We start from the raw sequence: 25,392 nt of genomic DNA on the forward strand, positions 1-25,392 counted from the left end.
AGCATGGATATGAGCTTTAAAAAAAAAGCGAACGTTACCACAGATTAATGACTTGTAAAATAGATTTCAAGATGGCGTCGGTTTAGAAAAGTATATACGCAACTTTAAAAACTACACTCTCTGTTCTGTTTAGTTCCATGAGACGTCACCTTCGACTTGTTCTTATTATTTGTCCTTCTGCTTTTTCTGCTTTGAATATCATCGAGATCAATATGAAGTTCACGGAAGCACCGCTTCCTCTCAGCTGTCAACGACAACTCGCACGTACAGTTCCTCACAGATCCAACATTTCAATCGATATCATACATTCGCTAAAATCAAGATACAACAAGCATACTAGAATAACCCAATCCTCAGGATATTCCCAGTAAGCCCCAAGCCTTCAAACACCAATTTTACTCTTTTCCGCAACGCCTTTTATGGATTAAAAGTATCAAAATCCAAATAATCCCATCAATTTCCAAACCCCCAACTCCACAGTGCCTTAACACTATGTTCACCTTCTCCATCCATCGCATTTTTCGCAGTCACCAAGGGCACCTTAAGAACTAAATCCGCATTAGTTTCCCCCCTGACAAGAACACAACACACTTACGAGTCGAGATATCTCTAATCGATTCCCTCGCAATCCTCCTCCCCAAATCAATAGGTTCCTCATCTTCATACACCGCTCTCACATGACCCCTCTCATCCTTCACCATTCTCCCCCTTCGAATCGGTTTCGGTTTCTGGAAAAGTTTCCCTGAAATTTGGCTGTCGCGACGACTCGCACTATTCGCATTCTTATACCTATTCCCCGATTTACTTTTCCGCGCCGACTTGCCAATGAATACCTCTCGACTCATTTCCATTTTCTCGCTCAGATTTGCGATTTTCGCTTCCCCGATGTAGTACACTTTGATGTCTTCACCATATTCGAAAATGACGGGATGGCCCTCACAAGTTAGATGTTCGTCGTTGAATATAGAGGTTCGTCGAGAAGTAAATGGTCCCTTGGAACAAAAATGGATGGTGCCCCATCCACTTGCGTATCCTGAGTCTATGGATACGGAATTGGAATGTGATGTTTTGGGGGCCTTGGGGTCGGTGTTACTGCGTGTGCGGGTTTGGTGAAGGGTTGAAGATACGAGAGGTTTGTTTGTGAGGAAGGGCATGCTATGCTTAGATGATATAAGATGGTGTGAGATGTGATTAAATGGAATGAAATGGGGTGTTTGTGGAGTAGAAGGTTAGTGTTAAGGTTACTCTAGAATAATGATTCTCCACTATGACTATGGATAGTCCCGACATGCTATATTATAAGATATTACCAACACTTGCATGGCATCTTTCTTCGGTCACTTTTATGAGAATAAAGTCGCTGTGGCAGTAAAACAGGATTTATGAAGGTTACTTGAAACTTTGACCTGGAGTGGTGTGCGCTTTGAGTGGGGCGGAGGTTGGCGGTTAGCGGTTGTGAGTTTGCCTTGCACCAGCCTCTTGAAGGATCAACGGTTGGTTTCTCTTCTGCAATACAACAGAGAATCAAGAGTTGACGAGATTTATGACGCAAGTTGATATATATGTTCTGAATGTTTTTTTGTTGGAGTGAATCGAAAAACAGCCAATCAAGAATTCAAGACGAAATGGAGCAGACACCCCATACGTCATGAGCGTAGAGAAAAGATAGTTTCAATGATATAAATACAAATAAGCTAACTAATTGAACAATCACACCAAGAGAGACTTTGATAGAATAATAAAACATCTGCTGAAAACGAAGGGAAAGAGCGAAAATAGAAGAAAAATACATCGTGACTTCTAGACCCTCACCATCATACACGATTCTCTCGCTCATACCTGTACACGATACTGACGATTGAGATTTACCGAATTAAACTTCCTGTAGTCTTGAACCTGATAAGGACGAGTTTTATGATCATCGAGAGGGACTCTGGTCACAGATCCAATCTTATCTCTATTCCCAGCAGTTTTTGGAGCCGAGGTTTTGAGATGGTCCCTTCTCCCAGAAGGTATCTTATGTTCATTGTGGGAGGAATCGTAGCCATCTTTTCTTTGATGAGAGGGCTTCCAATTTGGTTTATCTTGATGATAATTTCGGTCTGTTAACGTTCTTGGAGGATGATGATTCGGCGTATTTTTACCATTGCGATCTCTCTTGGGTAAATCGATGCCATCATTGGGGGGCTTGGCTAATTTATTGTTAACTTATTACTTTTGCAAAATAAATAATGAAACACAGAAACATACCTTTCACATCTCTCCCAAGATGTCTACTCGAATTTCTACCATCTCTTCCACGGTAGTTTTTTTCCGGATCAGATACAGTACCAGAGTCTTCGCTTAGATTCCTTGTTTTGTACACGGAAGTAAGTGAGCGTGGTTCAAGATATGAAGTTTTTGCTGATGAATTTGGATATGGTGATTTTGGATAAGTTGAGGACGAAACTGGCGATGTGGTTTCTCGTAGGGCCAACGAATTCTCCGAACTAGAACGACTACTTCGAATTTTTGGTCTAGCTGTGGATCGACTACGAGTCGAAACTCTACGTTGGACTGGTTTAAATGAGGCATTGTCTCTATTTGAAGAACCTCCGTCTCTCACAGGATTCCTTGAGTCGACGCCTTTACACATGAATTCAAGACCCCCATCATCTTCATCATCCGGACTACTTGATCTGCGGAAGAATGATCTCACACCCCCGCTCTGCCTTGGTGATTTGGGTAGTTTCGGGCTGGGTTCACCAGTTGAAGAAGTATGCCATGATTTTAATGTGAATATACCGGGACGATGAGATGGTCCGCCTTCGACATAACCTGAATGTCTTCGTTCTTGCTTTGGCCTATCCCTATTAGATCGTACCGAGGTGGTAGCTGGGCCTTGCACCACTTTGTGCTTGCTTCTTCCAAAAAGGCCTTGCATGAGGTAGCATTGATTATACGGTACAAAGAGGAAAAGTCTCTCTGTATGTATAGGACGGGTGTTATGGTTTCAAATATTGCAGTTAGGCATCGTACTAAATATAAACTATGTTATCACTCGCTTCACTCGGCAGTTGGCCATGGGCAGTGGAGGCCGAATCTTGGTCAGAATCCGCTGCATGGCTCACGAGACATCAGAAGTTTGAGCGAACGGGTAGAGACCTATTGAAACCGATTTCTGTCCGTCAATGATTGTTGGGATCCGAACTCGACCTTCAACACGGCTTATTATGATGTCTTCAGTCTACAAGGCGTAACTAACACCACGAACTAGGGCGAAATTTCAGCTTTCTATCATTGAGTACGGCAATAACAATAAAGAGAAGCCTTTTAATATCAAAGGTATCTGGGTTTTTGAAAAAATCATCTTGAGGTATGCCTTGTGCAATACCAGGGACTCCCCGCACGAAAGATGCCAGATTCTGTGATTGAACAATTCAACTAAAGAAACGTGCTTTGAAATTCTTTGTGTCAATGTTCGGATTCCAAGGCATCCTCGGTTCCTGTGACCAACAAGTACACCATGACAGTACCGCGCGGTAAGAACCAACCAACAATCTAACGACGGCCTAAGGATTTTTCAAGAACGAAAAATCAAAACATAATTAGATAATTGTGGAGTGACAAATTCAAAGAAAATTGACACAAGTCAAACTGATACAAGGTCATTTGACCATGACAATTTGTTGACTGGTATGATGCGAATGGATTTCGAGTTACGGTGACACATCCGATACGATCAAACTATGTCATGGTAATACCGTTCTCATCGGAATGAGAAAATTGTGTACATGATAACTAAAATCAGCCAGAGCTTGACCTTTGAAGATCATTGCGCCGTCAGATCAAGAAAACTTTACGACATCATGAGCTATGTTTTGATTGAAACATACCTCAATCAACGACCTCAACAGCTATGTTGAGATATTCATACTAGCTGCGAAGAAGGATGCCAATTGGGATACTCTCAAGGGATCAGTATATGGAGAAGATAGTTCTGAATACTCGAGAAATCGGGGTCTTCTGCGTCTTGATTCGCCAAATACCCAAGTTCATAAAATAATGGAGGCGTCCACAAATCGAATGGTGGTACAGGCATGCTAGAACTTTTAGAAGATGGCCAAGCAAACACAACGGTGAGCTCAAATGGTATCTCAAAGAATAATATCCCTATGGATAATCCAGAAGATTGGAATGTCCAGGTTCAAGAGCTCATGTCGTATGACGTGATACCAGCCATATCTAAATATGCATATTACCCTGCCCAGCATTGTGGTAAGTCAACAACACCGATCCAAAAAATATGCTACTCAAGTAGAAAATGAAGTCCGACAGATAAACAAGGTCACTCAGACCCCTTTTTGAGCTGGCTTTAGTTGTGAGCCGTACTCGGGGTTGTACTTTTCGCGAAGTGGCTTGGGAGAACGGTGGACAGTTTCGAAACTATGAACTAATAAGATAAAAAAGCTGTGATATTTTGAGACATATGTTCAAGGCAATTTAGTTTTCAAACTACGATAACCAATGTCAATAGAGAGTGAAAGCCTTCCTGTCTACGCACGTATATGTCGGTTTCGAGTATCAGATTGAATATACTTCAAATCGAAGGTAGGTAATGCCTTCACACAGTGTTACGTACAAGAATTCATCATCGTGCGAGAAATCAGGCGGTTGAAATTGACATGCTCTATGGCTCACCGCCAGTTGAAATTGAGATTATGTATTTCTTCCTGCTGGGTTACATACCTACCGTATTGTCGTCTCGCTAGCCAACTAGATTTGTTCGCGACATGCTGATACGATGCGGGGTAAAATAACGCTCCACCCACAGACTTGAAACGGCCATGCATACAATCTGCCAAAGGGTGATCATCATGCCGACATAATTCGGGCAAGTAAGGGGCTCTCGTAAATTTACTTGGCAGTCGCTTGGCAGAAGTTCAGCTTCAGTCAGCTGATAAACAGCTGATGAGATCGGTACACCTATGATGGCGTTAAAAGACATCTTCTGAGGAGATAAATAGGATTGATATACCCTGATTTCACTCATTTCCTCTTCAATAACTTCCCTCATCTCTAATAAAAAATCTTCCAGGAATCTGTCAGAAAATGAAGCTCAGTCAAACTTTCAGTATTCTCACGCTCCTCGTAGTGTCGACTATCGCCGTGGCTGTTCCTCAAGAGAAAGCATGCACAGTATATTCTCCTATTCCACCCTTACCCCCAGATATTGAGTCATCAAATCTGATCTTTGAACCACAGCAATGTCTCACTGAGGGTACTTTCTGCTCTGGATTCGCCGGTCCTGTTGGCACATGCTGCGACGGGCTACTATGTGAAAACGCACCAGGGGTGGCAGATGATGCACACTGCATTCGAAAGAAGAAGGTTCGTGTCATTTGCCCCGTGTCTTGAGATATAAAACTTGATTCGATGAGAGCTCTACTGACAATGTCTTCCAATTTAGTGTTTGGCGAAAGGCGCTACTTGCGTGAGCATCGCCGGTCCCCAGGTTACATGCTGTTCTGGAAAGTGCACCTTCGTGGCAGCGGATCATAGCGTTTGCAAGTGAGGAGAACATCATAGTAGATTGAAAATGCACTTTTGCTGTGTTATTATTGGCGAGCGGCCTGTGGGCATTCTCACCCGTTCTGCTTGTTAGAAAATCCAAATCACTTTCCCCTATCTCTGCCTTTTTGGAAGGAAATCTTAGTTGTTTGTGAGCATCTGGTTTCCTCGAAGCTTGTCACTGACCGATTTTAGAGTTTTCAATAAACTAACAGCCCGTCATTGAGTTGAATTGCGATCTGAATGCTGGAATATTCCCAGCGTTCAGACATGTACAGACAAACATATGTGGGACGCCCTTGTGCTGACTTATAGCGATGCGGAAGTAAAGATGTCGTGCCATGGTCTCCTGGCAACCAAAGCACTCTAGAATCCTCAGGAATTTGTGTGCGAAAAGTGCAGTTTACTCTTAGTATCCGTGTTGATGTTCTTCTTGTGTCGGTTAGTAGGTGTGGAGAGATTCCGAATTGGTCACTAAAGAAGCTTCGGCGGTAAGGAATGGCAGAACTCAGTTCCAACTTGGACGCTTCCAACGACATGTGATATCAAATTCCTCCACTCTTCAAGAGTTCAATCTCTAATTCTTCTCTACATTCACAGAATAGGACAGACTGGCTAACTACATCTTTTCCACCTTGGTTTTATTTAAAGATTTTGTTTTTGACATGCTATATCCCGGCGTTCATGGCTAAAATGTACCCCCTCTTGATCGTCAATATGTTGGCATCTGAACAAATCATGCTTATTTCCTGCTAGCCACTATCGCAAAGAACCATACAACATATTCTTCTAGGCAATCTATGCATTTTGTTTTGTACCCATTGACTTGTTACCTAGGTATATCGCGATCGTTTGGGTTTGTATCTTGAAAGACAATCTGAATGGCTATGATGGTTTCTAACCCTTTGGCTAGAGAGTCATATATGACCTCGTCAGGTCTTTCAGTTCCAAGCGTCTTCATTTCAAGCTCATGGCAAACAAGAGTGTTACTTCTGCTAGTGATAGTACCTCATCAGTGTTTTTGAATTTTCCCAGCTGTCAAAAGTGTATTTACATAGTTTACTGCCGAAAGCTACATTGCCATGTATTAAGTCAACTACCCCACTTTCCAACCACCCCCTATTTCCGACCACCTAAAAAAATCATATTATTTATACTTAAAACTTTAATAATTTAATAACTATTGAACTTCAATAAAATCGCCTATAAAATCACTTTCTATAGTACTAAAACTATTATTTCCTTCAATTTTATAATTTCTTACTTCAATTTGTATACATTTTATAATTCTAATTTTTATAAACTTTGAATTTGAAAATATTATAATCTTTTATTTTTTTTTAAATAATATTTCATTTAATTGATATTTTAGTTTTTTAATTTTATTTTTTGTTTTTAAAAGTTTATAATTCTTAATATCAAATCCTTTTATAATTTTGCGAAATAGTAATTTTTATATTAGTAAATCGATCTTCTTTTTTTGAATTATTATATCTCTATATTTTCTAATATCGGCTTCTTTTTAAAGGGTTTTCTATTAAATAAATAATAAATATATATTTTATTGAAGAATAGAATTATTATTAAATTCAGAATTAAATAATAAAATCTCTTTATTGTTATTTTCAAGCAAAAGTTGATTTATAAGAGATTTAACTATATTTTTGGACTAAAGATTACTAATTTGTCATTTAGATTTGATATTTTGAATAATTAAACCTTCTATTTTAGTTTTTTAATAATAAAAAAGGAAATTGTGCTTTTCAATTAATAAGGAATTGAATAATAGATTTAATTTATTAAATTTAATTTAATATATATTTTTTAGAGATAAGAATATAGATAAATCAAGTGGTTATAGTATATATAATATATATAATAAAAGAAATAAGAGATATATATTATTATTAAAATATTTTAATATAAATATTATAGTTTTATGACTTCTGTATTTATTCAAAATAAGGAATCTTGAATTTTCTAGTTGAATAGGGGTAATTTGAGAAATATAAATCTTTTTTAGTTATTTTAAAGCTATAGTATCTATAATCTATTTATTTTCTATAGTGGTAAAGTTTTAATTCTTAAATAAAATCAAATCAATTGAAAATTATTATTATTGAATTGATTTTCCCTTATATATTATAAGGAAAGTAATGCTTTTTTTATTAACTAAAATGCATTTTATAAAAAAAATCCAAATTCAAGATCTAGATTGCTTTTTTTAAATAAATCTTTAATTAATACTTTTTATTACTAGTTTATTAAAACCCTAACCTTTTATTATACTTATTTTATTCATATTTTATTTATTAGTCAGCTTAATAACCTTGATTTCAGAGATTATAAGATTCCAGAATTACTTTTTAATAATATCAGATATAGCACCTGAAACTTGTGTAAAATCGATTTGATATTACTTTTTAATTTCAATATTAAAATGTTTTTGAAAAAAACTATATATCCATTTCTTTTTAAATAAGAGATCCTCTCTTTATACAATAAAAAAATGCTTTATCATTTTTCTGATTTAATAATATATAGAGCTAATATTAAGAGCTTTTTATACTAATATCCATTCTACTAATCGATTCTTTTAAATTGAAAATAACTTTTGAAATGTTTGAATACCTTTTTGATACAAAACTTTATTATATATTCAATTATGAAATATAATATATAAAATACTATAATTCAAATTAATTCTTTATATACTTACTCTATTTGTAATCACTTTAAAAACCTTTATGATATTTTTTTTGATATATTTATTCTTTATATTATAATTATAATAATTTCAAAATTTCAAATTAATTGGTTAAAGTATTATTGAGTTATTCAAAGTATAAATTTTATAATTACTCAAAGCAGTATGGTTTTCGAGGTGATCGAAAAGAGGGGGTGGTCGGAAAGTGGGGTAATTGACTTAATACGCTTAATAGCAGTTCTTAAGAATGAAAAATAGCGAGTTAAGTTTGCTGACCGAAGACCTTATGGACTAGTTCCAACCCTAGGATGGGTAGGCTTCTATATTTATCACAATTGTCGGTACTTGAAGCAGGTGGTCAACTCTTTCATGTCCTGATCGCCTGGTTATAATAAAACAAAAGCAGCCTGGGATGAAAGCAGCTCGGAACAAAGGGTATGTTGGGTATCAAGAGGGACATGTATGATAATGAGAACCCTTGGCTGAGCTCTAGGACAGTCAATGACAGGGTTTCAAATAGTTCAAGCTGCAATCTAACAATCAAAGCCTGTTAATTTTCGAATCCAGTAAGCATTTAATGATTTTCAAACATCAAGTTCATTTTTTTGGTGATGTTCGTTCTAAAAATTGAGTACCTGTATTCATTTCGCCAGTTCAGACAGTTCAATTCTTCAGAGATTCAGAACTCCAAATGATCTTGTAAAGCTGTGTGTTTTTGAATGTGCACTGCTCTGACATAATCAACTTGATATTAACAAAATTCCATGATCATTGGAGAAGCGCCGTCACAGGTAAGACAACAATAACACCTCTATTGTAGAAGAATCTGTTTTTTCTTAGTGCCTTTGAAGTTCAATAAACAAGGTCGAAAATTCCTTTTAACTCATCAGAACTCCCTATGTTTAGCTTTTTCGTATAATTTACAGATAAAAACTCATCGCATATCGTCCAGATATCGATCATGTGATCATAAAGAGATTAAATACTATATTAGCTAGCAAGGTGTTAGAGCTTCCTCGCATAAGTACTAGCTTCCCATAGATAACAATGACTGAGAAAAATCTACAACCATAGTAGACTAAAGTGTTCCATACTCATCAACAAAGTTGATAGCAACCCTTACACTCAAGTTGAATCCCCTTCAGTAGAGTGTTGCTGTAATTAATTATCAACACACATCTATTTCCAGATTCTCATCTTGTGATTGGCAGAGGTCTTAAATAAGCTCCAGTTTCAAGTCAAATCAAGTCAAATCAGACGTCCACCATGTAAGATCAACTTAACTCGTTTTCTTCAAAATTTCTTTTGGAAATTTCTGACCTGCAGTCTAGGGAACAAGAAAACGCTTTTGTAGCCTTGAAGCTTGAAGTTTCATCAAATACATCCGAGAATGAGCAATTTTCAGTCATAGCTACGTAAGAGTCATTCTAATCCAAATATTCATATCATCGACCTCTAACTCCTCTTTTTTCAATCCAGATCCTTCGATGACTCGAAACCCGGCAATGATGCAATCACAAATTCGAATTCAGAGATGCCAAGCATTGCAGACAGCAGTCTCGGACAGAAAACATCTACAGAGCTTACAAGCACCAGGGCTGCTCCAGCAACCTTCTTACGCTTTTCTCGTTTGCCTATAGAACTTCGAATCAAGATATGGCGCCACTCCTTTCCACGATAACATCTCATCTTGAGACGAGAGTCTTTCATGAAACCCCAATCGTCTCCCTTTCAGGCCACATTTCCAACTTGCTTTCGTCGTCCCTGTGATGACCTTCCAATGGCATTTGCAAACCGAGAGAGCCGAGCTGAAGCTTTGAAGCATTATCATGTACTTTACGAAGCGCATTACAGAATTCAAGCAAAGGAGTCCAAATCTGGTCATGCCTATTATAGTGGTGCAACAGATTTGCTATTACCACATGCAATGTACTTCAACCCGAAAATCGACTGTATCGCCATCATCTACTCAGATTTTTTTACTGAACCTTCCGAAATTCACTCTATGTTCCCAATATACGACCAGAAAACTGCTAGGTGTATCGAGAGTATTCGAGAGGTCAAAGTATACCATTTAACATTAAAGGAGCACAGATCTTCTTATTTGCACAAGATGAATAGACTGATCAATATGCTTGAGTGTTTTAAGAGTCTTGAACATATCAAGTTGATCGTGCACCCAGACGAGACAGTCAATGCCGATGACCTATTTGAGAAAGACTATTATAACTGGTTTATCAAGGAGAGTTGGACCGGAAAGGCAAAACTGGAATTTGTATGGGGAAAGGAGGACGATGGAAGTGAAAAATATTTCACGAGAGAATGAAAGAAGGTCTGGGTGGCATGTCATAAACGAGAGAGGATGAGATGTATTTAATTCATTGATAAACTTGATTGAGATTGAAATTTACAGGATGATGATGTTTTTCCATAAAGCTTTCTGTAGCTTGATAGCTCAATTCAGGTGACTGAGCTCTACAAATTGTACTTTAGCTTTCTATCATTGGCAAAATCAAGCAGCAAACAATCAATCAATCAGGGAACCATTATTGCTTGATCTCTAATCTATAAAATGAGATCAAGTTCCCATATTCCATGAAGTCCAGTAAAGTTGAATAATACGGTCCGAGAAGAGTGAATTTATCAGACAATTCTACAGTTATGAACCAATATATTTTGTGAATTCACGACCTGCAAATAACAAGCATCCACAAGTACCTAGATACTTGCTGATTAGTCAACTTCTTTGAGAGACACATGATTGATAGTCCAGCTTCATTTCTCAAAGATAATATGGTATGGTGAATTATACTAGCGCCATGTTTTGATACAGCTGCTGTTTAGCCGAGATCAATATTTTATCATATAAACCTTTTACTTTGCACAACATTTTCGAACAACACATCATCCTCGAGATTACAATCAACTACTACTTCATTGTGAGAATCTTTCTCTTCTATACAACAGTTTTGAACAAGACATCTTCGAGAATTATACTCAGTAACCATCGCACAATCAACAACTATCAACGATCAACCAAACAACGATCATACAGCAACAAACACAATCAACAGTTATGGATCATAGTGCCACCATGTAAGAAACACTTTCCCATAATTTGGATGACGACTTATGATTCTTTTTCAAAGGACTCCAAAACCATCATCTGGCAGTGTAGCCAAGAAGTCACAAAGCAAGAAGTCACAAAGCAAGAAGTCTCGAGCCAAGAAATCTCGAGCTAAGAAGGCTCAAGCTGTGAAGAAATCTCACAGTGTCGACCAAGGAAGTCAAACGATTGTTCCACCCACAGAGTTCACTCTGTTCCCCAATTTGCCACTCGAAGTACGCCGTCAAATTTGGCGCTCCAGTTTCGAAACAGGAAGAAAAGTCGAGCTGCGAGATGGTTACATCCGAACCACACCACGCGGGGAGTACCTTCCTTATGATGCACCCTACGAGCAACGTTCCCGAGATCGTCTTGTCTGCATGCAACACAAGATATCGCCAATCAGCCATGTACCCGTCGCCTTCGTCAACAGGGAGAGTCGCACCGAGACACTCCGTCATTACATGCGACTCTACCAGGACCTTCATGCACCCGAGCACGGCCCAAATCTTCGGTATCCTTGTACCATATATTTCAACCCGAAGATAGATATCCCGCTTTTCTACGCAAACAAACCTCAGCACAGGTTTGACAGAATAAATCTCTCCCTCGAGAGACTTTTCCCTTCCTACGACACACTTGCCGCCGAAGCGATGAAGAGCATCCGCTACGTCGAGATTGAGTTCGCAGGATTATATGAATCCAATCGCGATTCATACGACCTAGACTCATGTCGCGATGCGCTATCAATGTTTGAGAATCTCGAATCAGTGCTCATTATGAGTACCAACTTGCGTCCCAATCCCTCGTTCGATATCAGAGGCTTTCTAGCCCAATACTTCAGCCGCGACGAAAATGACCTGAACTTGAATAGAGCAACGCCAGTGAGATTGAGTTACTGTTCGCCACCGCGTCAGCTTCTCGAGCTTGTATCACCTAGTTCTCCCGAGGCACATGCTCAAGCGGTGACCTGGATCAAAGAGCAATAAATCCCTGTTTCCTTCTACAAGGACCAAGACTGAACGGAGGGGTTTGGAGGAAGGATGTAGATACTTTGTTTCATCCGAGCAAGAAACGATGTCGGGGGTGATTATTAGGTAGTTGTAAGCAGAATAGGCTGTACCCAACACCATACAATAAGATAATAAATGTCACAACTAATATCCCACTGTGAAAAAGAGCCTTGCAATTATTTTTATGTGCACACTAATGCAGGTACCAAAGAATGAACACAATCGGCTTACTCGCGAACAATCCGTCCCACCACTAGATATCCCACCACCATCTTCTTCCCGTCTTCTGCATTACCCCTCTCAGTCTCTTTCACTCCTTACATCATCTCTCATAAACCTAACCATGATACTTACCATCTCATCTCCTCTTCTCCCAGTATGTTCCGTTTGATTTCCCACTTCAGTAAAACCCATTCAGTGCTTCCTTTCTCTTTTCTTCCCCATCATCTCCAATCCTTCTTGATTCTCTAAACGTCCTAACATGTAGCTCCTGCTTCGTATCCAACGTAAACTCTATCCATCCAAATAAACCACAGTGCAACATCTAGCCTTTCCACCAATCTATCTTTGATCCTACATTCCACTGTAGCAACAGGGTTGAACTTCACTTTCCTACTACATCACTTATATGACTTCACTTCTCACCCCTCACTTCCCATCTCACAACCCACAAAAATGATTCAGCAGAACCTCCAAGTCCTCAAATCTATCATTTACTACATCCACCACTCTCTCACTTTCCAAAATTCCAGAACCTTCAACATTTCCATGAAAACCACACGCGCCATTCGCTAAACCTACAATACTATGACAAACTTCTCATTCTCCCATTCTCTCCATATCAACCATCACCGCACGCTCTCACAGTCCTCCACTCTTACCGCAATTCCTAGATTCGACAGGAAATCGTGTACCTACGTGGAAATGTACACGGTAGAATCTTCTATCAGTTCAGAAAATAGCCCATCTCACCTCCCCCAGAATCGCTACATCATATCCGTGTACTTGCGTAGTATCTCCATCTACCCCTATACCTCTCAGTTTTTCAGTGAGTTCAGGTTACCCTTTTCTTCTCTGCTCGCGGAAATGTGTCAAAATATCGACAATGAATTACTAACATCTTCTCGACCTTCACTTCCTTGATATGTACCTACCTTCTATCGCTCACAATTGACTTCTGCACTTGACCTACCCACTTAACCCCTCAACCTGACATCCCTTCTCCTCACTTCCCTACTACCAACAATAAAACAACCAACCAAACAACCAGCCAGACAAGCCTATCAAACTCTCCGATCCTCAAGCCCCCAGACCCCAACTCATAACCATCACAAAACGTCATCACATGACGTCACCAACTTTATACCACTACACAGCACACCACATCACATCACACGTAATCAAAACACCCACGCAAACACATCATCATTAGCAACGAACCCAAACCAAACCGAACCATAGTATTTCCCTATCCTATTCTATTCTATTCTATTCTATTCTATATTATTCTATTCTATTCTATTCTATTCTATCCTATTCTATTTTATTTTATTCTATTCTATCCTATCCTATTCTATTCTATTCTATCCCAGCAACACAACCCAACTCAACCCCAATCCAAAGTAGTAACAACCAAAAAATCCATCCATCCACACTGCGCTACCTTACACTACCTACGATGTACACTACACTACGCTAGGCCCAAGTCAAGATTGCGAATCCGCCACGTGATGTGGCGATTTTCTAGTGATTTCTAGCCGGGGCCATCCATACTTTATAATACACGTCGGGTATCCTAGTACTATTCTTTTTTCTCTCCCCTTCTCCGCGAACCGAAGGACCTAGGTTCGGGAAAATCGCGGGGGGCGACGGTGACGGTAAGGGTGATGGGGATGGGGATAGATTGAATAAGTAAGTTTTGTAACCCAGGCGAGCCAGGTAATGGTGATGGTGATCATAAGAAGAATACTGTAGATATGTAGGCTCAGTAGACATACACAGAAAATATCCTCGATATATACGAATTCCATGTATCGCCCTCGTTCGCACGATGATATCAGATTGTCTATTGTCTGATATTATGAGCATATCATATCATAGCTACCTCAAACACAGAAGTTTTTTTATTGAAAAAAAAAAGGTGAACTACATTGGTACTATTTTAACTACCAGTGCACCACTTCTAGGTTATGAAGTCCCCATCAGGGGTTTGCGGGACAGTCAGGTGGATATATTCAATTTAATCCAGTATTTCGATTCTATAGTAATGCATAGAGTTTTTGTAATTGCTCTTCCCTTGGGGCTCCTTCTATCTACCTAGTATTCTTTTGGTGGTCTCGGGGTTCATTGCATATCTGATTTTTAGTTTTTCGGTACTCGGTATCTATTAGGTAGGTAGGTAGGTAGGTAGGTAGGAATATCCTCCTGGACTTGATAATTATCGCGTGCTAGGTATCTTCTAGACTTCTAGACTTTCCCGTTTTCGAGGTTTCGACGCACATTCAAACAGGCGGATACCTATGCAGGTTATGGTGACAACCTTGTGTTGAGATGGGAAATCTGATGTGCGAGGGCTACAAAGGGGGTACTGTATCTACCATGGCATACTCGTGCTCGTGCAATAATAGATCGATACTGGGTGGTTAGTCGTGCGGCTCCCAGAGAAGAAAACCCAGTTTAGTGCTCGGTGGTTTGTGGTCTCGTGGTCGGTGTACGCATTTCTTTCTGTAGCTGCCTACCTAGCTACCGAGCGTTGTTATTATATACCTATGTACTTGGTATTTTCTGCATATTTTCAACCGCGCACGAGGAGGGTTCATAATTATCAGAATCATGAACTCATGAACTCATGAACAGCAGACGGGATAGACATCCACTTGAAGATTAGAAGAAGTATAGAATGAATCAATTAATGAGTGAGTAGGTAGATGAATAAATAATCCATCCATCCATCTATCCATCGTATAGATAATCAATCTCACAGCACAGGTCACGCAAGTATCCTAAAAGCGACAGGGACACGATGAAATAAATGGAATAGAAATGGAAAATTCACATACGTAGATAGAGACTCAGGAATGAGATTTGATTTCTCAATAGAGAGGGGGTTAGGTGTAGAGTTTCTTTTGAGGTTTTGGAGCGGGTGTTCTGTATTTCGTACGTACGATGTACAATGTACGATGTACGATGTGTTGAGTATATCGTCTATCGTCGAGGGAGGAATTAAGAGGGAAGTATTTATTACCCACCGACTTACTTACCTGGCCTGGGTACATATGGTGATACTCGAGTGTATCGATCCGTGATTAGAAAATTCGACACATACTGTAATTACCCAAAGTAATGCCCCAGTATCTCCTCTTCCAAGCTCCAAGCTTCAAAACAAGAGAAGAAGAAAATAAGAAAATGAGAAAACACAGAGAAACTTTATTAAATAGCTAGGTACGATACTTCCCTAGGAAATGCGTGAGCATGTAAGATTAATCTCGATGAATCGCGGTTCGTACTGTGTATTTTCAAGACGCGAAATTTGTATGTCTGAGATGTTGTCTAGGTATCTAGGTAGCTCGGTAGGTGGTATTTATTACTGGGTATGATGGTATGTATATGTGGTATAATATATTGTAAGAAATCCATTTCACACACTCACTCACTCACTCATCTACTTAGTATTCATCGCAGGAGAATTATGGTATACATACGATAGTATAGGTACATGCTCGAATATGATATATACTAATTATATCTCAACGCACCAACCTTCCCTCTCATCATTCCATCATTCCAAAGTATATTTGTTTCCATCATTCGAAATCCGACATGCTCTGAATCGAACTGCACATTACAGAACGGGGCTAGACAACATGAGATGAAATACAAAAGAGTCCGGAGAAACCCAATGGGGAGTGGAGACCCCGCGATAAAATTCAAAGAATGGATTCTAGAGTACCTAGTAGATGAGATGGAAAAAATGGATGAAACTGTGGAGTGAGAGAAGTTTTTCACGAAGATGGAGGCTTCTGGACTCTTTTTGATAGTTATCGATGGGGCAAATTTAGGTATGTAGGTATCTAGGTATGTACACACACATTGAAAACGGTCTCGATTCATGAAGAGGTAGTTAAGGGGTCGGTACCAGATTCATGTTTATTGGTTACTGATCATAGGGTGAACCGGTCGGGATTGAGATGTGTTTATTGGATGAGATGGAAAGTTCCATGTCTATCTCAAAGGGCACATTGACCGAGAGCCAAGTCATTCGTTGTAAGTACGGGATGTTAATATGTGATGTTGGAGATCGAGTTTGGGAGGAGGATCTGTAAATGGAATGGATATGATGTTGTATTATTCACGCATGATTCTTATGCTCTTGAGAGCTTATGAGATAGTTATCTAGTATCTATCTATCTATCTATCAATGGACGATGGGAGGAATGGAATAAGAGGAAGGAATTCGCCACAGTCACGGTGTGGAATCCTCTTGTGAAAAATTATACATTTATATATATACTCGGGTAGTGGGGATAGACATAACAGCATCATAACATGTGCAATAGAATAAGCAGAGTCCCACACTAAAGAATATCAGCTTTTGGGTATTATATGTAAGATGATGCTTGTGTAACATACACTGTCTCGTGTGGCTCTCTCTACATACCTAGTACACTCTACTTTTATGTTTCTACGAGGTAGCTAACGTTATCCTCATCCTCGGTTCTACATCGCCAGAACCGAATCGGCAAATCTTTCTCTCCTCCTCCCTCGCTCTCTCCCTCTCCATCTTCCAGAACCTGACGAACTGCCATCTGCCGATCCAAGCCTTTCTTTCGAAGAAATTGTTTCATTAGAATTTAGGAATGATTAGGTCCCGTTGAAGTGGAGATCCGATACCGTTTTGGGATCGTGGCTCATGGGGTGGGGTGGTGAAAATTCTCGAACAGGGAAATACGAGATGAAACGAGCTATTGTTTGGTATTTTTGTTGATCCTGGTAGGGATTGATGGAATGGGTTTGGATGAAGGGTCTGGGATGGGTGTTGTGATGGCAAATTCATCTCATGTTTTGATGCTTATACTGTACCTGCCTGTCTATGTAGTACAGAGGTAACAAATGATATTTCATGACATGATAGGAGGTAAATGGACTGTCGTTATAACAGAAATACCAACAAAACAATTCTGCACTTCCCTTCCCATCCAATCCAATCCAATCCAATCCAATCCAATCCAATCCAATGCATCCCATCTCCACACCCCCTACACGAATATTTCCCAAGGCTGAATATCGTAAACACAACCTATTTTCAGAAGTCGCCCTTGTTCTTCGCCCCTCGTGTAACTTGTTCGTTCGTACCTTTAATTTATTTATACCTCATTGTGCATACATATGCATGCAGAGGAGAATACAATACCTAACCTTGGAAATCGATGCATTTGCACATGGCGTAAGCTCCTCCATTCACAAGGCGTAATCATCATCTAGTATATCTTTGCAAAAAAAAAGAAGAGGAAAAAGGGGCACCCGGTATTAAAGTCTTCACGTGCCAAGAAGTTTCCCCTTACGTGGATGGTCTAGAGTGGCCCGACCCGCAGGTAGAGGGACTTCGTAGTACGTACGGATGCATGGATGCGTAATTAATTACTCAGCCCCTACCTAGTGTGTCGAGTGTGTGAAGTTTGCAGGAACCGTGGATGCTTTTTTTTGGGAGGGGATGGATGGGGATGGATGATGAACGGTTTGCACTGGTGCTGGTCTAGGTAGTGTACCTAGTTACTAGTAAGGTGGTTACTGACTAGTTCGTGTAGTTCATGTAGTACAAAGTACGGTACGGGAGTGTCTACAGAGTGGAGCATTGGAGAAATTGTAAACTAATTCCCCAAATGAGACTTGACTGACAGACATGACAGATAGACTAACTGATTTTATGAAGGGAGCGAGGGTTCAAGAAAAAGAAGGATGGATGATGAGTGAGTGAGTGAGTGAGTGAGTGACTGAGTGACTGAGTGACTGACTGACTGACATGTTTGACATATTCATGGCGTAAGAATCCTAGGAAATCCATGGATGAAATGCGTTCCAAGGTTGCAGATGGTGAACATGTACTCTGGATTGGACGGTGGCGTTTTTAGAGGCTCGTGGCGTTTCAAGGTACGCCAATCGTTGATGGGTTATCGTGTATTTTATATCGTCGGTACCTTTTGTTTTGGCGGGTGTGCAGGTTCTGTAACGACTGTGTAACACCATATCAGGGGATGAATGCTTGGGAGAAGTGATATGGTTTTTGGTTATAGATGCTGGATGGGGGAAGGAGAGAGGGTAGAGAGTAATGAGTGAAGAATGAAGAGTGAAGAGTGAAGAGTAGGTATGGAGTAAAGAGTAAAGAATAGAGTATAGGTAAAGAGTCGAGAGTATACAAGGTAGACTATAGAATCCTCACTTATACCGTATATTTGACCCCCCCCAACCTGACCTCAAATCTCGATTTCTATAATCCAAAGAAAGCCTTTCAATTCACAACCGCTACCTAATTACTTTATACACTCGATGAAGATTCCATAAAAACAGGGGAATTATATACATCTCCACATTTATCCATCTCTCCCCGGGGCTTAATTACGGTATGCTAAGCTCATAAGCTGACTTTTCCTAGGATCAGATATTCATGAGCATTCGTGCCATTGACCATTGACCATTGACCATTGACCATTCATTAATCAATCATTGATCCTCTTGACCCTCTTGACCCTCTCCTTCCACCTTTCAATGCTCCCTATCTACATAGTAATCTCTCAGGGGTTCAAAGCAAGCATTACTGCACATTTCTTTTTTTAAATCCATCCTTAAACCTCCGAAATACATCTTTTTCATCCAAACACTTGCATTTGGTCTGTTGGAAGACTCTCTCTCTCTCTCTGAGCCACCAAAGATTTCATCCATTCCATATTCTATCCAGAACTCTTCATTCATTCTTTTCTTCTGCTTCTTGAATCGGAATAAAAAAGAAGAACAGATCCAGTTTTATTTTCAAACACTCCCTCCTTTACCATTCATTCATCCATCCATTTAATATACAACCTTACATGACTCTCACTCATTGACTAATAAGATCTTCTCCAATTCTTTTTCAAGCTCCAGCATTCCATAGCAGAGTCAAGAGCCGGGTTAACTTACGAATCCATTCACATATCGAGCCATATACTACATATTAACCAGGTATTTCGAGGATACGAAGCAAATCTGATTCACTTTGTCAAGTCCGTTCACTCGTTCATACCACACATCCGCATAAACGAATCTGGACCTTTCCTTTACAAACACCCTCTACCCACAATTTTTGATACCCACCGCGGCATCCATACACTCTTTTCTCCAATCATTCTAGACTCCTATCTTGAGTCGACCCAACCTTCCAAGCCTTAAAGAATTTCCACAAAACCGACATCATGGCCGATGATTTTGGGGGTCATGACCCATTAACTTCCTCAACTCTTCCTCACGACAATCCCAATCCAACCGTTATTCATCCCAATCCTGAGAAGATTACTCCTAGTAGACAGAGCACGATGAGGTCTAAGGGTGGATTTGAAGTACATGCTAGTGGAGCGACCACTCCAAGTAGTTTCAAGAGACAAAGCAGACATGATTTAAATTTGGACGATTATTTTGTACGTTTATATCCTCTCTTTGCTTCCAGTCAGATCTTCTACCTTTCATCTGATTCACCCAAAACTCAAACATCCATAAACCTTCTAATATGACTAACAACCTCTTCAACAATAGGTCGGACCAAGAAACCTCGATGCTCATTCCAAACTTCCATATTTTATGCGCCTTCATGGATCTGTTATCCCTCGAATGATAGTACCTCTTTTCTGGATCGCATGTTGGTCTACTTTAATTACATGTATTTCGAAATTTTCGGGTACAGAATTGGCTGTTAATACCTTACTTTTGACGGTCCTTGGTTTTGTTATTTCTTTGGCATTAAGTTTTAAGAGTACAACTGCTTATGAACGGTTGGTTCCCCTCTTTCATTTCTTTCCCTTTTTGGATGGGAAGTTTGCATCAAAAAATTCGAGCGCAGCGAGTTAAAGGGGGTTTGGGGGCTTGCCCCCATATATTCGACCATTTCACCAGTCAATGTCAGACATTGAATAGTCAAGTTTTGTTGGAATGACGCTCCGCTGGCTCTCCGAGGGCCATTGCCATGGAGGCAGACCAAATTATTCAAATCATTATACATGGAGCTTTAACTAACAAAATAATAGTTATTCCGATGGACGTAAAGCATGGGCATCTCTCTCGGTTCAATCCCGCAACTTAGCTCGATTCATCTGGGTCAACATCCAAGAACGTGAAGGTGATATGGGAAAAGAAGATCTCCTTGCAAAAGTAACTGGTATCAATCTCATTCTTACCTTTGCTGTTGCTCTCAAACATAAACTTCGTTTCGAACCATATGCCCATTATGCCGATATCTCTGCTTTAACTCACCATCTCAATACTTATGCTCAATCGGCCACTACTCCGGAAGTCCTCATTGAGAAGAAGAGAACACCATGGAAGCGCACTGGTGAATACCTTGGACTTAGTTTCGCTGCAAGTAACCCCCGAAAAGCCATCAAGAGATCCAGCAAGCCCGTTGGAAATCTTCCAAATGAAGTCCTCACCTACCTAAACTCCTACGTCGAAGGAACTATCCGCAATGGCACTCTCGATTCTCCTGTTGTCTTGGGTCAAATTCTTGGTTGCATCAACGCCCTCACCGATTGTTCCGCCGCCGCTGAACGTGTTCTCCAAACTCCTCTCCCTATCGGCTACAACATCCTCATTTCCCAAATTGTCTACCTCTACGTCTATCTTCTCCCCTTCCAACTTTATGCTTCTCTCGAATGGATTACCATTCCAGGAACCATTGCTGCCGCATACATCATTGTCGGTCTCATGGCCATCGGAAACGAACTTGAAAACCCCTTTGGAAACGACGTCAATGATCTTCCTCTAGATCACTACTGCGCCGAGCTCGCCCGCGATTTTGATATCCTCACATCCGTCAAAGCACCTTCCTGGGATGAAATCGTCTACGGAAGAAAAGAACGCGTGACGGCGGATACCGAGGAAGAATTGATGCGCGAAAACAAAGTTCTCTGGCCACTCAGCAACTCTGGTGTCCGCATGTGGAGAAACAGAGGTGAGAAGGAAATCCGCGATGCGTTGGCTGCGAAGGTCGTTGTGGCGGATCGAAAGAGTCGAGATGCGTTTACGAGTGCGGGAGAGGGAAGAGCGAGTACGGCGAGAGCCAGGAGTGGGAAGAGTGATTTGAGTGCCGATAGTGCGGATAGTGCTGCTTAGTTGGAAAGAAGGATATGAGTGAGTGAGAGCGAAAATGGTGGGTTGTACAGATATTCGGAATAGAAAAGCGTAGATTGGATGGGCTGGGATGGGATAAATTGTTAGTGAAGAAAAGCAAATCAATGCCGTTTGGATGAGCGGACCGGAGTATATCATACCTTCTTATGACAGTCAAAAGTCCATGATTGGTACGCGCGCAAGGCAGAAAATGGGTCGTATGTATGTTTGTATGTGTGTATGTAGTATTTATCGGCGTTATTGGGAGGAGAATAATGGAGTTGTTTGGTTGGATGTAGTTTATTGTTTTGTATTTTATTTTACATTCATTTTACATTGATTTTATATCCATTGAGAATATATCTATTGAGAAACCATCCATCGCGAAACACAATACTTAATTCCGAGTTCTCGATTCTCTACATCCATCCATTCCATCACAAAAACACGACGATATACACGAGATGCTGCTGGGATATGATATGATATGATATGATATGATATGATACTTAACCAGCGAGATAGTCAACACGAGCAAGATAGTGGCATGTATACATCTAATTGGTATCTATATATCTAGTTATCTACAGATCTAGTTACCTACAGATCTAGTTACCTACCTAGTAGGCAGATTGGTGGATGTACCAACATCGATACTAGATGAATAGGAATATAGATATAGATATAGAGATGAATGAGATGAATGAGATGAATGAGATGAATGAGAATATAGATATAAGTGTGATATTAAATTATGTGATATAATATAATATAACGTGATATGGTATGTGATATGATGATATGATGATATTGAGGATCTAGATACAGAAAGAAATTATCCTGATTCGAGATTATATCATCTATATCCCATAGTGAAGATTTTGATTCAAAGAAATACAAATAGGTACACAGAATGCGTCATGAACCGAGTAACTATATCTTTCATTTAGAGTCACTTGACCAGCGCTTGGAAACCTGGGATTCATTCGGGCAAACTCCAACCCAAGTCTATTCAAATCCTGTTCAACAATCATTGTAAAAGTATCGATTTCGTATATTCTAACCTATCCCAATGCCTAGATACACACAGCCCCGGTACTCCTAAACCGTATACTCCCCGACCTTCTCCTCAATCAAACCTCAATCATCAGCGCCGCCATCGTCACCTCTTCCCGTCAATCCCCCCACCAAGCCTAACATTCTCCTTCCCAAGAGATCATCCTCACTAGCCAAACTGACCATACTCTTCTGTCTCTTGAGTCCTCCTCTTAACCTCGTTCTTCCTCTCTCTCCACTCCCGATTTCTTCTCTCAGAAGCTTTTCTTTTCTCCTCCTGTCGCCATTTCCATTCAAATCCCCTGGCTCTTTGCGCTTTCCACTGGTACTCATCCTCATTTCCAGCCCCATATCTTCATCCCCAGAACTTTCTGTTCTAGTCCTCCTATGATGTCTCTCTTTCCCACTTGCTTTCGCGAGTTCTCTCTGTTCCGATTCACTGAAAATTTCTTGCATCCACTTTCCACATTGGAAGATATATTTCCAACCTTCGGGAAAGATTCCGACAAATTGTAAGAATCCGTGACTGATCCCCGGGATCAACATAACTTCGGCGGCATCTTCTCCTTGACAGCGTCTTAATCTTCCGGCAAATATAACCGTGTCGTCTACTAATGGATCTCGTTCACCAGTGATAAAGTAAGTTTTAGGGAATTGAGCAAGTAATGAATCGGGAGCTAAAATTGGGGATAGAAGATAATCGGTTGAAAAGTCAGGACGGTTATGAGGACCTATGTAAAGAATGATCATGGCACGCATCATTTCGGGAGTAAGGATACGATCGTTAAAGTACGATATCATTGATGACATGGCAAGACGAGTTCGTAGAGGCGCTGGATGGTGAGATGTTGACGGAGTTAATGGTTCAACATTTGCCGGGGTTCTCGTTAAAGACGGGGAAAGAATTGTAGGAGCAGCCGTACTGTATTGAGGAGAGGGGAGTGAAATTTTAGATGGTTTTCCAGGAGAAAGTTCTGTGGTTTCTTCTCTGCTAGCCGGTGGCGAGGGCAATTTCGGTGGACTTTCATCCTCATCTTCACTTTGATGAGGTGTTCCTGCTGCCAAAGTATATTGCATACTCTTTCTTTGGATGATCCCCTTATTTGTCTTCCTATATTTCTTCTCTTTAATCAAACTCATCTGTTCATCACTCATCCAATTTCCAATGTTCATATCCAGCCCGGGATAAATGAGAACTAAGCCATCTGGAATCGGAAGTCTTCCTTGTCCCATGAATTGTCGAGCATCTGTTTTCCCAGATTCAATAATCATCAACGTGGTGCTAGCAGCTAGATTTCCACCGGCGCTATCTCCCGTAATGACAACCTTTGGTACTACATCTCCGGATAATCCTACACAACGTCCTCGACTAGCAATAATCGTACTGTAAACATCGTAACATTCGTTCAGTGCGTAAGGATATGGGAACTCTGGAGCTTTCTTATAATCCAAACTCAACACTGGCAAGCCAGTCTTCCCTGCCCACGCAAATAACTTGTCGTCATTCGTCCTTGGATCCATTGCCACAAATCCTCCACCCGGGATATCCAAAACAACCTTTGTATGATTTTTTAAAGCTGATAGTGGTCCATCAAAGAATAACCACCCATTAACTGGTTCTTTGTAATCACTACTCGATGGTCTCGGTATTCGAATCGCCCTAGGTGGATATCTCATGAACCGTGGTCGTAATAAATTCGACAAAAATCCCAGGTATGGAGTTGTTCCTTTATTCCAGCTAACTCTCAAATGGTCCACGGTCAACATCCCTCTGACCTTTCGTACTTTTTCATCGGCTTGCTCTGCAGCAATGAGATAATAAAACGTGAATACGACACCAGCCAGATCACGTATCCACTTCCGCCTTATACGCATGGCACTCCAAAACCCCGCATCCAAAGCTGTGGTAACCCATGTTGCTCGAAAGTATGATCTCGTATACAGGTTTGCCAAAGGCTCCGGACATTCTAGTCCCACGAGTTTCCCCAAATTTCGTGCGATGTAAAGGTAGAGGAGGGTTATGACAAGAGTTTGCCATGGTGTGAGATGTTTTTCGAGTAGACGGGATAGTTTTCTAAGTTTTGGTGGACCATCTCTGTTCCCTCTGTAAATTATGATGTTTAGTTTATGATACGATATAGGGTGGCGCAGGAATGTTACTTGAAAAGGTAGAACGACCAAAAGGAAACCACAGCCAAAACTTGTATCTTGCGAAACTTTACAGAAGGTCGTCCTAGAACATGATCTACCAACTTCGTCAGTAGTTGAATAAGGTGTACTGCTGGGAGTATAACATACCTATCATCTTGATTAAAGTTATATGTTGTTGTACAAAAGAGAAGATGCCGAGTAAGAACAAAGAATTGTTAATAACATGTGCGCGCTCCGAGAGATATTCGTCTTCCGGAGCTCAAAGGAGAATAGGAATAGGAAATTACAGGCGCAAGATCGATTAGTGTGGAAAATGCATGTATGTGACTTGAAAGTAGTTTTGGGGTGAAATTGTTTCACTTGTTTGACATGAAGATAGACAGACACAGAGCGCGGGAGAAGGTTGTATTGATGGAAGAGGAGAATGCTCTTCAAACCAACATCATAGCTTAGGTATACTT

The 25,392-nt window shown here is 40.3% G+C and overlaps 8 protein-coding genes across 8 annotated transcripts; 5 read left to right on the forward strand and 3 right to left on the reverse strand.

Annotated features, from left to right (window-relative positions):
- Window positions 1-298: 298 nt before the first annotated feature.
- On the reverse strand, window positions 299-1,154 carry EAE97_006969 (uncharacterized protein; the record flags this gene model as incomplete). The annotated part of the gene is made up of 2 exons (XM_038877482.1): window positions 299-548; window positions 596-1,154. The coding sequence occupies 2 exons, from the start codon at window positions 1,152-1,154 to the stop codon at window positions 454-456; spliced, it is 654 nt and encodes a 217-aa protein (XP_038731672.1). The 3' UTR covers window positions 299-453.
- A 679-nt stretch (window positions 1,155-1,833) lies between these two features.
- Window positions 1,834-2,923, reverse strand: EAE97_006970 (uncharacterized protein; the record flags this gene model as incomplete). The annotated part of the gene is made up of 2 exons (XM_038877483.1): window positions 1,834-2,192; window positions 2,251-2,923. The coding sequence occupies 2 exons, from the start codon at window positions 2,921-2,923 to the stop codon at window positions 1,834-1,836; spliced, it is 1,032 nt and encodes a 343-aa protein (XP_038731673.1).
- Window positions 2,924-5,091: 2,168 nt separating this feature from the next.
- On the forward strand, window positions 5,092-5,554 carry EAE97_006971 (uncharacterized protein; the record flags this gene model as incomplete). Its single annotated transcript, XM_038877484.1, has 3 exons — window positions 5,092-5,178; window positions 5,245-5,370; window positions 5,450-5,554. 3 exons carry the CDS (start codon window positions 5,092-5,094, stop codon window positions 5,552-5,554), a joined length of 318 nt encoding a protein of 105 aa, XP_038731674.1.
- Window positions 5,555-9,021: 3,467 nt separating this feature from the next.
- EAE97_006972 (uncharacterized protein) lies at window positions 9,022-9,938 on the forward strand (the record flags this gene model as incomplete). The annotated part of the gene is made up of 3 exons (XM_038877485.1): window positions 9,022-9,048; window positions 9,584-9,672; window positions 9,737-9,938. The coding sequence occupies 3 exons, from the start codon at window positions 9,022-9,024 to the stop codon at window positions 9,936-9,938; spliced, it is 318 nt and encodes a 105-aa protein (XP_038731675.1).
- Window positions 9,939-10,037: 99 nt separating this feature from the next.
- On the forward strand, window positions 10,038-10,583 carry EAE97_006973 (uncharacterized protein; the record flags this gene model as incomplete). The annotated part of the gene is made up of 1 exon (XM_038877486.1): window positions 10,038-10,583. The coding sequence occupies one exon, from the start codon at window positions 10,038-10,040 to the stop codon at window positions 10,581-10,583; it is 546 nt and encodes a 181-aa protein (XP_038731676.1).
- Window positions 10,584-11,333: 750 nt separating this feature from the next.
- Window positions 11,334-12,352, forward strand: EAE97_006974 (uncharacterized protein; the record flags this gene model as incomplete). Its single annotated transcript, XM_038877487.1, has 2 exons — window positions 11,334-11,353; window positions 11,407-12,352. 2 exons carry the CDS (start codon window positions 11,334-11,336, stop codon window positions 12,350-12,352), a joined length of 966 nt encoding a protein of 321 aa, XP_038731677.1.
- A 6,643-nt stretch (window positions 12,353-18,995) lies between these two features.
- Window positions 18,996-22,093, forward strand: EAE97_006975 (uncharacterized protein). The gene is made up of 3 exons (XM_038877488.1): window positions 18,996-20,040; window positions 20,156-20,391; window positions 20,644-22,093. Exons 1-3 carry the CDS (start codon window positions 19,819-19,821, stop codon window positions 21,725-21,727), a joined length of 1,542 nt encoding a protein of 513 aa, XP_038731678.1. The 5' UTR covers window positions 18,996-19,818; the 3' UTR covers window positions 21,728-22,093.
- A 771-nt stretch (window positions 22,094-22,864) lies between these two features.
- EAE97_006976 (uncharacterized protein) lies at window positions 22,865-25,085 on the reverse strand (the record flags this gene model as incomplete). The annotated part of the gene is made up of 3 exons (XM_038877489.1): window positions 22,865-24,884; window positions 24,941-25,025; window positions 25,079-25,085. 3 exons carry the CDS (start codon window positions 25,083-25,085, stop codon window positions 22,865-22,867), a joined length of 2,112 nt encoding a protein of 703 aa, XP_038731679.1.
- Window positions 25,086-25,392: the final 307 nt, after the last annotated feature.

The sequence above is a fragment of the Botrytis byssoidea genome (genome assembly GCF_014898295.1).
Source record: "Botrytis byssoidea strain MUCL 94 chromosome Unknown BBYS_013, whole genome shotgun sequence".
Lineage (NCBI taxonomy): Eukaryota > Fungi > Ascomycota > Leotiomycetes > Helotiales > Sclerotiniaceae > Botrytis > Botrytis byssoidea.